The sequence below is a fragment of the Montipora foliosa genome, chromosome 1, assembly GCF_036669935.1.
Source record: "Montipora foliosa isolate CH-2021 chromosome 1, ASM3666993v2, whole genome shotgun sequence".
NCBI lineage: Eukaryota > Metazoa > Cnidaria > Anthozoa > Scleractinia > Acroporidae > Montipora > Montipora foliosa.
The window spans coordinates 21162511-21175886 of record NC_090869.1 but is presented as its reverse complement, the minus strand read 5'-3'; the positions used below and the strand labels follow the sequence as shown (position 1 = coordinate 21175886).

The 13376-nt window shown below is 40.6% G+C and overlaps 2 protein-coding genes across 2 annotated transcripts in view; one reads left to right on the top strand and one right to left on the bottom strand.

Moving 5' to 3' along the window:
• The window catches only part of LOC137992888 (lon protease homolog 2, peroxisomal-like), a 41473-nt gene extending 29248 nt beyond the window's left edge, over positions 1-12225 (bottom strand). The window contains exons 1-10 of the mRNA XM_068838455.1: positions 12067-12225; positions 11866-11953; positions 9261-9450; positions 7827-7942; positions 3916-3999; positions 3117-3185; positions 2465-2539; positions 2128-2240; positions 1375-1426; positions 1192-1238 (exon numbers count right to left, since the gene is read on the bottom strand). Of these exons, the coding sequence (XP_068694556.1) occupies positions 1192-1238; positions 1375-1426; positions 2128-2240; positions 2465-2539; positions 3117-3185; positions 3916-3999; positions 7827-7942; positions 9261-9450; positions 11866-11953; positions 12067-12176 (944 nt within the window). The 5' untranslated portion in view covers positions 12177-12225. The remainder of the gene's footprint in view (positions 1-1191; positions 1239-1374; positions 1427-2127; positions 2241-2464; positions 2540-3116; positions 3186-3915; positions 4000-7826; positions 7943-9260; positions 9451-11865; positions 11954-12066) is intronic.
• Positions 12221-13376, top strand: part of LOC137992956 (large ribosomal subunit protein mL52-like) — a 4321-nt gene continuing 3165 nt past the window's right edge. Inside the window, exons 1-2 of the mRNA XM_068838560.1 lie at positions 12221-12327; positions 12454-12547. Coding sequence (XP_068694661.1) covers positions 12297-12327; positions 12454-12547 — 125 coding nt within the window. The 5' untranslated portion in view covers positions 12221-12296. The remainder of the gene's footprint in view (positions 12328-12453; positions 12548-13376) is intronic.

The window sequence follows — 13376 nt, the reverse complement described above, 5'->3', positions numbered from 1 at the left end:
TTTTTTTCTGAGCAATTTTAAGCTTGTTTTGCAAGGTTTCAGGATTAAAAAAACCCATTTTTAAGACTGTTCTAAAGACATTTTGAACATAAGGGAACAGTAATTATGAATCTTGATCGACATTGGCTGGGACAAGTAAAAAAATGAGGTCTTCTGCACTATTGGTGCACCACGCTAAAAGTTGAAAGGACACAGCTAACATGCCAAATGAATGATCAATAATAATTAATATTTCTGTATGCTACGACTAGCTTCTTACACTTTGTTTTTGTGTGCAGTATTATATTTCTGAACAGATTTGCTAATCTGAACAAAGGGCGTGTTTGTGTTACACAAATTGACGACTCTTTAAGAATGCGACTCGTACCAGGCCCCCCACATGCAAAATAATGCCTTGAACTCTGAATATTTACAAAATTGAAGGTAAATTAGCCGTTTTCCAAAGTAAATCATCTTTAAAATGACGTATTTATGCAGGAACATTTAAGAAACTTGTTGATTTATGTTTTATTTTATGAATTTTGTGCATTCTTTTGTGAAATATGCGATTTTTCGTGAATTGTGCGATTGGATGCGATTTGAGGTCGATTGTGCGAAACCGCACCATCACATAATAATTTATCAGAAGGCCTGTTTACTGCAAAAATCAGTAATTTTTCTTGTTTCTGACTCCAGGTTAGTTTTCTACATTAACCCTTTCCCTCCTAAGAGTGACACTTGTAGATTTCACTCTGTCTAAGGCCAGACGATTTTACTCGTCAATGGAGAGCCCCTCAGGGGTGAAAGGGTTAACAACAGCTAGATTCACTCCGAGACTATGTCCCCATTAACCCTTTCCCTCCTAAGAGTGACACTTATAGATTTTACTCTGTCTAACGTAGACGATTTTACTCCTCAATGGGGAACCCCACGGGGGTGAAAGGGTTAACAACAGCTAGATTTTACTCTGTCTAACGCCAGACGATTTTACTCGTCTGAATGGGGAACCCCACGGGGGTGAAAGGGTTAACAACAGCTAGATTTTACTCTGTCTAACACCAGACGATTTTACTCATCAATGGGGAGCCTCTCAGGGGTGAAAGGGTTAATTATACCTTCCAGCATTCTTACCAATCACAAAAGGACGTTTAACAATAATTTGTTTTTTTAAAGTTCAGATTAATGTCAAGCATGCATGCATTAAACATGTACCTGGATGTGGCATGTTCAGGAAACTGGGGAGGCATCTTCTTCAAGCGCTTTATGTTAAAGAAAACACAGCAACAAGATTAAAATTCACACTTCCTTTAAGTCTCCCAGGCTATAACAATATACAGTGTATATTTTTCTGCTTGCCTGAATAAAATGAGATCTACATTTTATTAAAATGCCCACCTTCAACTCTTTCATTGCCACTTTAAATGCATGCTCTGGAAGATCAGCTGACCTAATAATCAATGTTGAAAGAAACGCTTTTCAACAAGAAAATATAATTTTTTATTGTAAATACTTGCCATAATTATAATTATCATTATCCTTTTGGTTTCTAATCCTAAAGCTCCTGTACAGGCACAGATGGTGTGTGTATGAGAAATGAGAAAGATAAACTGGTCCTTGCATACTGTACAGCTGTAGATACATGTACCATTATTTAAAACAACTAAAAATTGGAAGAATTTGTTTTCATGGATGAGGACTTGCATGGGTAAACAGCTCAAGAACATGAACTGCTACACAAAAGCTTGTTTCAAATCATGAAGTTGAAGAGCACTCAAATTGTTGCATGTAATTTCCTATCAAGGGTTATTATAACTGCTAAGAGTAATTGTATCAATCAAAATTTTCATTGTTTAAAATAAGATTTCAAATCTGAAAATCCCGTATTGCAAAAATAAAGCACAACTCATTTTGCAATGAAAATCATTCGTGTTTTGTCGGTAAATAAATTTACTGTTATAAAATTATGTCGGCTCCAACTTACTTGGTTACATGTGCACATTATAGGCAAGCCGGCAAGAAGTAATTTTCAACCTGTACTGCAATATGCAACTTCTTTTTTTGGATGACTAAGTCCATCCTCAATACACTATACAGTGTAGAATGATCAATGAATATATAAATATTAATTATTTCAAATACACCCTGTACCTTATTTTTCTTTCCAGTTCATCAACATCATCTTCATCATCATCGTCATCTTCATCAAATCCTTTGCCGATTCTCTTGCCATCTCTTGGAACAATTACATTACCTACACCTCTCTTGGAATTGAAACAATCATCAACATTAATTTTGATATTTTTGGACCACCCAAACTTTGGCACAGGCTGTCAGTTGTGGATTTGCAACATTCATCTATTTGTCTCACAGTCAGCAGTCACCCACCCCCACCCTCCCCCAACTCCCCCGCCAGGATCTTGAATGTTGGGTCACTATTGTCGGAAAGAAAGTGCACTGTTCATTTGATCGTAGCGGTGTTCCTTACCTTTTGATGATTACCCTTCCAGACCTTCCTGTTTATTTGTGAGCCAGTTTTTAATAGACTGGTGCCTTTCATACCCTAACAAAATCATGAGATAACAATGTGATTCAATTTGTATACTTCCTTTTTGTTACAAATTTTCCTTGGTTTAAGACTTTTCAAAGAAGCAGGGCTTGACACTAACGTTTAACACCACTTTTCACCTTGAGAGTACTAGGTTTCAAATTTTAGTATTAAAGTTAGTGCAGAAATAATTTAAAATGTTTCATGGTATTTTCAGTGTGTTATTGGGGTGATCGTGGCAAATGTTTCGCTAATCACTCAATGTTTAGGGGTTGCTTGCTCATACATTTGCCATAAGGCCTCAAAAAACAAAAATCGACAGTTTTCCGTCATATATAGGGGAGTCAAAAATTTACTTTCCAGATCGGGTGAGTTTTCTGGTTCATTTCTAATTTTTAACTCTCCAAGTATTAAATTTACTCTCCAATGGGAAACAGGTGAGTGTTACATTATCGTGTGAAAAAATAATTAAGTAATTATTATTATTATTATTATTATTATTATTATTATTATTATTATTATTATTATTATTATTATTATTATTATTATTAATGATGACTACGACAATGCTAATAACAGGATATCACCTTACATCTTTTTGCCTCTTCAGCAAGTGAAGGGATTTCCTAAACCTCTCAATCAAGTCCTCTGTGTTGAGAATCTAAGAACACAGATTATTGCAGTCAGGTAATTATAAAAAATTGAAGTATACAGTATCATGGTTTTCCCTCAAAATATATTTTGGGAGTCCCTGCAACTTCTTTAACATAATTATGGTTGAGGGTCTCGACAGAAAAATAGGGGTCCCAAGGTTAGTATTGTTTTAAATAATTTCCAGGAGGACAATGCAATCTTTATGAGACACAAATTATGCAATCTTTATGAGACACAGCAGTATGGTATACAGGCACCCAAAAATGAAGTGAATGAACTATAGGCCAATATGTTAGCTCAGGCTGACCATAATAACATGGGCTCTCTTAGCAAGAAGCATAAAAAAACCAAAATTGCAGACTCTATGGTGCCTTTCCAGCAATTTGAGAAGTGCAAATTTAAAAAATTTTCCCAAGTAGCATGCCCCTGCACCCCCCTTGAAAATTTTGGTGCCTCCGGCACGAGAAATACAGGACACTTGTGGCTAATTGGGGCAATCTCCAGCAAGTATCTCACTCTTTGGAAACTTGACTTGACTTGAGAGCTCTGTAATCACCCTCACTAAACTCACTTTGGAGCAAAAATTCTTTTGAATTATGTTTGTGCTAACGAGTCTAGTGAGGATTACAAGCACAAAGACGAAAGAATAATTTATACTTAACCACCATTTATGAATATGGTCTATATTTACAGAATTACATGTTCATAATTTTGATAGAATTTACTCTATAAGATACCTCTAACTTTTCCAAATAAGAAGCCTTTACAATAGATGCCAGTGTGTCCGGAAGACTTCCATCTGGTAAGCCACTCAACATATCCTGCAGGTCATGCAAAGAATTCATTGCCAAGCGCCAATAAAGAGGAAACACTGCGTTAACTCGAAGGTTTAATAAACGACAACAAGAAGCAAAACTGTAGCACGAGGATCGGACGTTCAGACGAGCCTGCGCAGCCGCTAACAACCGCTGAGTACAACGTAAATAACGTAGTGGCGTGGTTGCCTCCTAGCTTTCTCCGTAGCACCTAGGCACAGAAGTAAACAGAATATGCGTGCAAAGTAAACGACTAAATGTAGAAACTTACAGAGGCTGAACTAGAAAAACGACGCTGAAAGTGAACCCGAAACTAAACTGGTATACGCACAACGGGTGCAGTCTCTGGTCCCTTAGATTTGTCCTTCTAAATGTAACGAGTAAGATAAAATTACCACAGGAAGGAGAAAGGGCACGGACTAGTGTTACTAGAAAGAACGCAAAAACTGAGCAAACTACTTTAAGTCCCAGTCCTGATTTTGCCAAAACGAGGCGCTTCGATGACGGCCAGACCTCCTGGGAGGAACAACAGCAGCAGACTCGGGTGGGGCACGCGAAAGAACCGGGCAGTCCAGAGAAGAGGATGGGGTGCAGGGTGGTGGGACAATGGCTGCAGGTACTGGAGGAAGTTCCTGAACGGGGTCAACATCGTGCACGTGTTGTGGATCCGTGGGTTGTTCATAGGCGGGAGTCTGAGTAACCACTGGAGAAGGTGCAGGGACAGGGGGCTGTCTGGGAGGTAGACTAACGGGGTCGGCGTCATCATCAGAGTCAAATGGGGAAGGCTTAAGAAGGCCACGAATGGGGCCCTGCGGGGACAGAGCTAAAACTGTCGGAGCCACTGGATAACATTCAGACATCGGCACCAAGTAGAGTTTGCTGCGAAACTGGGAGGTGGTGAACTTCAACAGGTAGAATGTGCCGAACCTGGCATAACTGCTCACCGCTCTTCAGGAGAATGGGGGAGCCGGTCGTGTTGGGGACGCGTACGGCATGATCGACAGATTGAATTTGCTGGGGCGGAGGCCACGCATCTTCAGGTTTACGAGGCATGTTAGAAGGGCAATCCAGCCTGGGCTCCAGGGCCCACAGGGTGTCGGAGTCCGCGTCGGAAGGGGTACTGAACTGGACAAACTCCCCTGGCAGAACGACTGTCCGATGTGGGTTGCGTAGCAGGAAGGATTGGGTACGCCGCACGTTTGGCTGGCGTGTATGCCTGGAGGGTGGGCTGTAGCTGATAATCTCAGTGCCACCTATCTCAATCTGACGTTTGGCAGGGCGAACACCAATGTCGTTGCGGGTCATGAAAGGGTTACCGGCCAGGATATCGACATCCAGCTGACGAACGACCAGGGCATCTAAGTCAAACGTCCACTGTCCGCGGGTTAGGGAGCAGTGGACTTCGCCAATGACATCCATTGGGGTAACTCCATCGGCCTGACGAGCCATTTGGGAGGCCGGGGTTATGGGGAAACCATACAGTTGAGCGGCGGAGGCGCGGACCATGTTGGAAGTTGCACCGGTGTCCAGGGTGAGCTGTACTGGGTGTTCGTGGTAGAAGGTGTTAAGGACAGGTGATTGGACAATGCTCACGCGAAGGGCTGCTGGCTCTTCACTCTGGACTGGTGGGACTACAAGGTCACCGCTCTCATCCAAGGATTCGCACTCCTCAGCAACGAGGTCGTCAGGGTCATCCATCACCAGGCGTGACCGAGCCCATGGTCGACGGTCACGGTCAGGTAGGTAGCGACAATCCATAAGGTTGTGGGTGGTATGTGGGCGACCGGCAGTTTTGCAGAGGATGCAAGACAAGAAGGGGCGTCGTCGGGGTTGGCCTTGGCCAGCATTAGGGAGGCGCCTTGGTGTGGTACTGCCAATACGCATGGCTTTGGTATCTTCGATGCTACGTAACTCATCAAGGAGAGATCCAAGAGCTTGAGAAATCTCAGGTTTTAGTGAAGCCAGGGTCTTATTCCGTAATTCAGAACCGTATTTTTGTTTCACCAAGAGGGGTAATCCGGGATGTATCAACTGGAGCCAGAGGAAGACAACAGTGTTCTCCAGTGTGGGGGAGAGGTCTTCTTCGGCAGTTACTTGATCTCCATGGTGTGTTAAGCCGCCGTGAACAGAAAGGAGGTTATCCTCAAAGAAAGCCATAAGGCGCTGAAACAGGTCCTCAGGTCTCTCATCAGGCTGTAGGCGTATGCTAGCCAAGTCAAGAAAGTGCGCTCCGGAGGACTGGAAACCATAATGTTGACGTATTTTCTGCCATATGTCGTTCAGGGAAGTTGAGTGTTTAACGATGGAATTCCTAGAGATTACAGGACAGAAGTTGGCTATTTGGCCGAGTAGTAGGTCCAGATGGGTGTTCTTTTGGGCGGCGGTGAGACGCTGAGCTTCAGGGATCGCAGTGCCATCATCGGTAAGGCCCCTAACTGGATTGGCGGCGGTTTGTTTCTGCCAGGTTGCATCAAGGAAGCGAACAAAGTTCTTGTCGAGTGAAAGGACATAGATCAAGTTCTGCCGCCAACTTTCGTACGAAGTAATCGTCTCGATCTTTGTTAACTGCCACTGTTTGGGTGCTCGAGGCGAAGCGGCCATGCTGGAAAGTTCATAAATCGCTCACCAGAAATAACGGCGTTTTGACCTTGTGGAGGAGTAGATGTCGCAGGATCCAAAGTCCACACTTGTGTTAGGGAATTAGAGGCGTGAGTTAAGCGCTGCCACCACGCCAATAAAGAGGAAACACTGCGTTAACTCGAAGGTTTAATAAACGACAACAAGAAGCAAAACTGTAGCACGAGGATCGGACGTTCAGACGAGCCTGCGCAGCCGCTAACAACCGCTGAGTACAACGTAAATAACGTAGTGGCGAAGAGAAATTCAAAACTACATAAACAGAAGCAACTGTTTTAATTTACGGTATTTAACCCTTTGACACCAAAAGTTGCCTAAACAGGCCAGACTTGGTATTTTACTCTGTCTAACGCCACACGATTTTACTCATCGATGGGGAACCGCCAGGAGTCAATGGGTTGATACAAACCTTTCACCTAATGTGTGTACTAATGACGCAATTAAGACTATCCACGCACATGTAGCTCTAATACAGAACATCTTACAAACATTAAAAATGGACAGATTGACTTAAGCGTATCATCAATAAACGTAGCACTATAAACCCCACTAAATCCATCTGAGTCCTGGATGTAAATAACACTGTTTGGGTTTCTTTGGGATTAGGAAGCAATTAATATTATTATTTAAATTAATTACACGATTGTGTTACTAGGTAAACAAGTACATGTTATCTTTCAATAATGTGAATCCTTCTCTCTCTGTCATTTCTTAAAGCAAACCTATAAAAAATTCCTGTCAGCTGCAGTTTTTCATATACATGTATTGGCTCTGAGCAAAATAATGATAGGGATATACTCATAATGAGAAACAAACAGCAATCCTTCCTCATATTCAAAGGATTAAGATGTATTCTATTTTTTTTTTTTTTTTTTTTTTTGGGTACGTGTATGATTTTTTTGTTAATTGAGAAAAATTATAATGTAATAATTTAAAGCAGTATGAAATTTAATAATTGAATTCATAATTCATTAAATAAATTATCTGAGTCCTAGCCCTAATCATAGAACGGGGCCCACAGCCTGAGGGAGAGTGAACATTTTCTGACCAGGGCATGACCTGCCACCTTCAATAGTTTTTAATTAAGGAGTGCCAAATGCAGTCCACGCCCATCCTTCCAACAAATGCCCAGTCATTGATTATGATGTATAATCATATCTGACTGGTCTTCCTATCGCTTCTGAATATGCTATCACCTTGAGTCGAGAAACAACAGGTATCCGTCCATCCAACAGGTCCAATAGTTCATTTGCATACAGTCGAAACTCATCAGCAAGGCTTGCCAGATCAGTATTTTTTCTGATTTCAGCCTCTAAGAAAAGGTAAGTAGAAAAATAATATCAACTATTACTATCGCACACTAATCATCAATTAGATTTTTCCTCAAACTGGGTCCTGCACTAAACTCCACCACACTTGCTTCAAATATCAAACTGCTTCTCTCCTCCAGCCCGGTTTGCTCTTTTATTTATTTATTTATTTATTTATTTATTTATTTATTTATTTATTTATTTATTTATTTATTTAATTGGCCATGTGGTAACACTCATGTCTCCAACCTTCGCAGACTCTGGATCAAATCCTGAGTTTGAACTGGGCTGAGATTTGTCAATCTCATTCTTACTCCTAGGGGTTTTCTTTGGCTACTCGGGTTTACCTCCCTAGGCAAAATTTACTCCCAACTTAACCTGTCTGGCTGTGGTGTGTGCTGCAGCCATGCATAGCTCATGCTCTGGGGCTGAGTGCCAGGCCGACAGCACAGCTCCTTTGGCCTGACCTTGTAAAGCTGCGCCCTTATAATTAATTATCAATTCAGTCTCTGACTGTACGAAATGGTGAATAGCAAGCCAGATATTAATCATTATAATCTATTATCATAATGATTACTTTTGAAGGATCTCGGGCTTAAAAGGTGTTTCTTGCCCAGACAATTATCCTTGGGAGCAAGCAACAACAACAAGCTTCTAAAGGTCACAAGGGTGTCCTATCCTGAGTCTCTATAGGGACAAAACTTTCCATCATAGTCTTCCTGAATCACTTTAAGTCTGATGGTAATGTCAAGCTTTTTCATACATTTGTCAAACACGTCAAAATATACAGCCCCTAATGCTCCAATCATAACTGGCACCACAGCCAGTTTCTTTAGTTTCCACGTCTTCCCAATTTCTTCCCTAAGTAATTGGTACTTCTCTTTTTTCTCCAGTTCTTTGTCTTTTACTCATGCATCTCCTGGGATGTCAATCTCAATTATCTTGACCTCAATTGCTTGTTTATCAATGAACATTATGTCTGGTCTCCTAGCCATTTGTTTTCTATTCCCTGCTTTTCATTCTTCTTTATAATACAATGTATGCTCTCTTGGTAACTTCCTTTGCCTCATCTATCTTGAATCCCTGTTCTTTTCTCTCCTGCTTAATCCTTACTATCAACTCATTACAATTCCTCCCATACCAAACAAGTATTATTATTATTATTATTATTATCATTATTATTATTATTATTATTTATTATTACTATTATTATTATTATTATTATTATTACTACTGTCTATGAGCCAACACCCTTCAAGTTGCCACCATATAGAAATTAGGTTCTCTAAATTTCTTACTGTAGTTCCTTTGATAAAATACCTTGTTCTGAAAGCTTGTCAAGTTGAGTGGCTTCAGCTATCAAATATGGCACCTCCATAACAATTTTATCGATTCTAAATCTGCATAGTCCAGTAACCAGAAGTGTGTACAATGGCTTGGGCCAATTTGTACCAGTCACTTGTACAACAACAGCAGCAGTCCCCACAGTTCGTAACAATGTCTCCTCATCCTATGATTAGAAATAACAATTACTATGAACATTAAACTACAAACCAATAACTTCACCAGATTTCACATTCACAGTTCAATACATGTATCATTTTGTTCATTGATTCATTCATCACGAGAAGATTTGAATCCACAAATGACCAGCTCCCAATGTCAGTGGCTTCATAGCTCAGTTGGTTAGAGCATCGCACCAGTATTGCGAGGTCACGGGTTCAAACCCCGTTAAAGTCCTGAATTTTTCTGGCTTCTCTAACCAATTGCACTCTACTACCTAGTAAACCAATAGTTATATTTAATTTACAGGTTATGGCAATGATGACAAATCAATACAAGATTTTTTCTTTAATAATTTTCTTCATCCTAGCTATATATTGATGTGATCTTTCTTTCTTTTTCCCAGGTTTATGGCAGTGCTTTGACAAACAAGTTCTGCACTATGAAGAACTTTGTTAAAGGTCAGTTTGGTGAATTGTATTTGTTTCTACTCCTTTCCCTTTCATCAATAAAGTCAACCTTCAATGAGTAAGCAAAATGACGTCATTCGGTTGTATGTAGAGGGTCGTACAGGGGGGGTCTGTCGCACGGTTCACGAACAGAAAAAACAACGAATCACGGATCACGGATATCAAAATTTCATTTTCCCGAATCACGGAAATAAACAAGTAAGATACTCCTTTTAATAACCTTCTCTTAGCCAAGAAAGAGTGTTTGGAAAAAGCAAAATCGTGAAAGGCTAAGTAAAGGCTGCATATCGTAAATCACCTACCTAAATCACTCTCGTTGGACGACTCTGACCATTCGTCCGCTTCGCATTGAAATATCATAGGGGTTGACAAGACTGACTCACGCTTTCCACCCACGTGTTTTAGCCTTTAATGAGGCTCGAAAGGGTTTTCAGCTGAGCGTGCGCGCGCACCCAACACGCAATTCGTAAGCTGCTCGTGTCAGCTCGTGATTCAAATGGGTCACAAGAAATAAGCAAATACCGCTAATTTCGCTCTCCTTTCTTCTAATTCCTATAGACATGAATATAAATAGACATCTCCTATTCATGAAAACTACGAAATTCTACACAAACGGGTTGATCGTCATTTAAATCCGTTTGTGTTGACCTTCAGCTCAACTCGCGCGAGCACTCGAATGAGCGGGTGACGCATTCGTAAATGCCGATCTTGCAACCCCCTCATTTTTCCTGATTTTGCAACTTTACTCGTTTATATCTCTGCTTCCCGACGGTGAATTTGTCCTTCAAATTTTAAAAAAAATTAGAGGCACATTTCAAAAAAACTTAGTTTTCTGAAAAACTGACCTACAGATTTTGTGGAATTTTAAATATTTTAGAGAGTATTTCTAACATTATCTGGTAACACTAAATGGTAAAATTTCACCGTCCCGTTTCTTGAAAAAAGGCAACATAAGTTGATTTTAAGGCTCAAAGAAATGCCTAATATCGTTGCCATGGTAACGTTATTTTGGAGGAAAATATAATGTGAGAAATCTACGATGGGTACTTATTACCCTGGCCAGATTTCGCCTTAATATGATTACCCTAACTGTATCTAAGGACAGAATATGTTTATTTGATTGAAAAACGGAGAAACTATTTCGAGCCTCCTTAAATCTCAGAGTTTGGCTTTTACGAGTGGAGTCAGGAGCCCATGTGGAGTGGTCTCTCCTCGTCCCATTGCTCTTGTGTATTTATCGCAAAGGCCTTACTGCCATCTTTTCCCTTTTCAAGACGACACAATTTAAGTTCAACACAGGAGCCGAGGCCACGTTTCTCAGCCTCTGCCTTTATTCCGGCAAATTGCGCGAACTTTTTAGTAAACACTGCCAAAGATGAATGTTCGTCTGTAATCGGAAAGCGAACTCGTTCCTTCTCAAGCAAATTAAGCGAGCCCACAGACTTCGGGTCCACGTAAAATATAATACACTCGACCCTCATCGACCTCATCGTACTAGACGTACTTGTCCCTGTCATGTCTCGGAAGTTTCGATGTTGCGAATCATGCTCCTTTGACCTCCCGTGACAGGGTAGATAATAGGAGTCGACATCCGATCCATGATAGGCATGCAAAGCACGTGAATTTGCACAATGGATTACTTTACGATATATTATGTGACATCTTGTCACATTTGATGTTTTCAGTCTAAGAAATCTTCCGGAGAACTTGCATCTCAAAAATCACGCAGAATAGAGTAGTAAAATCACGAATATCAGTTAATAATTCAAGTTCTTCACGAATCACGCAAGACGTTCAGGTCACGGATCACGAAGAATAATTTATTAAATTCACGTTTCACGGAAAATAAAATCAGCTAATCACGCATCACGAAAATACCCCTGTACGACCCTCTATGTACATGTACGTGCGTGCTGTGGTTGCCAATGTCACGATCACTATGATACACAGACCTCTTTCTCTGATCGGCGAGGAACAATTCCAATAACAACACTGCTTAAGGTATCTTTTCGCAAAAGTCTGGACTCGATCATTCGAAGACTGAAATTAACAAAATAAAGAATGTAAACTTAATCCTAAGGACTTTCCGTAAGTTTCATTTGCATATTTCAGCGAGAAAAGACAAAAGCCGAACTTGGCTACATATGAGCTACCTTGCATTGTCTCTCACTGCAATTCTTATGGATGAACCTGGCAACAGAACTTTATCCTTCAGAATGAGCAGTGGAAGGCGCTTAGGAATATCTCTGTTGATCAAGGCCATGTTGCACGTAGAACGCCACGGAATTGAAACACGGTATGAGATTTGTTGGAGCCCAGATTTCTCGCTGTTTCTCGGACACAAAAAGTCGTGTTACATTCCATACTCACTGTCAATTTCAAGATGGCCTCTGTTTTACGATTTCGGTTTGCAGGTATTTGTCCCTCTGACCTCTCTCTGTTCTGTACTTTCTCTGAACTTAGATTTGAACTTAATGAGATGCCTTATTTTTCTCTCTCAGTCAATAAAAGAATTATAATCTGTTTCTTATTGATCTCAGTTTTCACGAGACCTTCAACGGTGTTAGTTAGTTCGTTCTTTCGTTATTGGAGCACGAATCCTAAACTTAACGCCGGGCAAAGAACTAGAGTCAGGTATGTACATCCGACACTTTACCAATAACTAATATTTCTTTCTCAGCCTGTGGAAGTAATTTCAGATGAGTCAGCCCATGTAATACAGTAAGGAGACTCAGACCTTATGAAGCCAAAGGGATAGGGGTAACCCTTGATTTCTTTAATGCAACAAGTTTTGGATTCTTCTTGAGGACGTATCATTTGAGTAGGTGTCTTTACTATTTCTGAAGGCCTTGCATGACGGTTTATATTAGCCCCCCATCTCCCCAATGGGGAGGTCATGAACAATTTGCTCTGATCCAAATGCTAACGTGCACAATGACACCCTTCGTTTTAGAAAAGCCAAGTTCTCAACATTTCCTCAGAAATAACAGACAAGTTTGTGCAATATCCATTTGGAAAATCACCAGATGAAAAAATGCCGACTGGCTCACCCTTCAGAAATGAGATTGGCAACACCCGACACCCCTCACAAAAGGTCACCCCTATGGGGTTATGGATAATAACTGGAATGGTCCTGTCCCATACGGATATTGTGTTATCAAGAAAATATGACAGTTAAAAGCTTACCCAAATGCACATGGGAGGTCATTAGACTAGTGAAAATGAACAGATTGCAAACACTGTTTAAGGCATTAAGAAAGATGAGGAAATGTTATTTAAAGGCTAGATCATGTTCTGACAAAACTAAACCAATTCATTGGAGCTGAAAAGTAGAGTGAGAGGGAAATAACAAACCTATATTTATACACATTACTGTTAGAAGCTCGCAGCTTGTGGGAACATGAATAAAATGAAGTACTTTTAACAGTGTTAAGAAACCTGACCACCAGAAGGCAGTCAGATA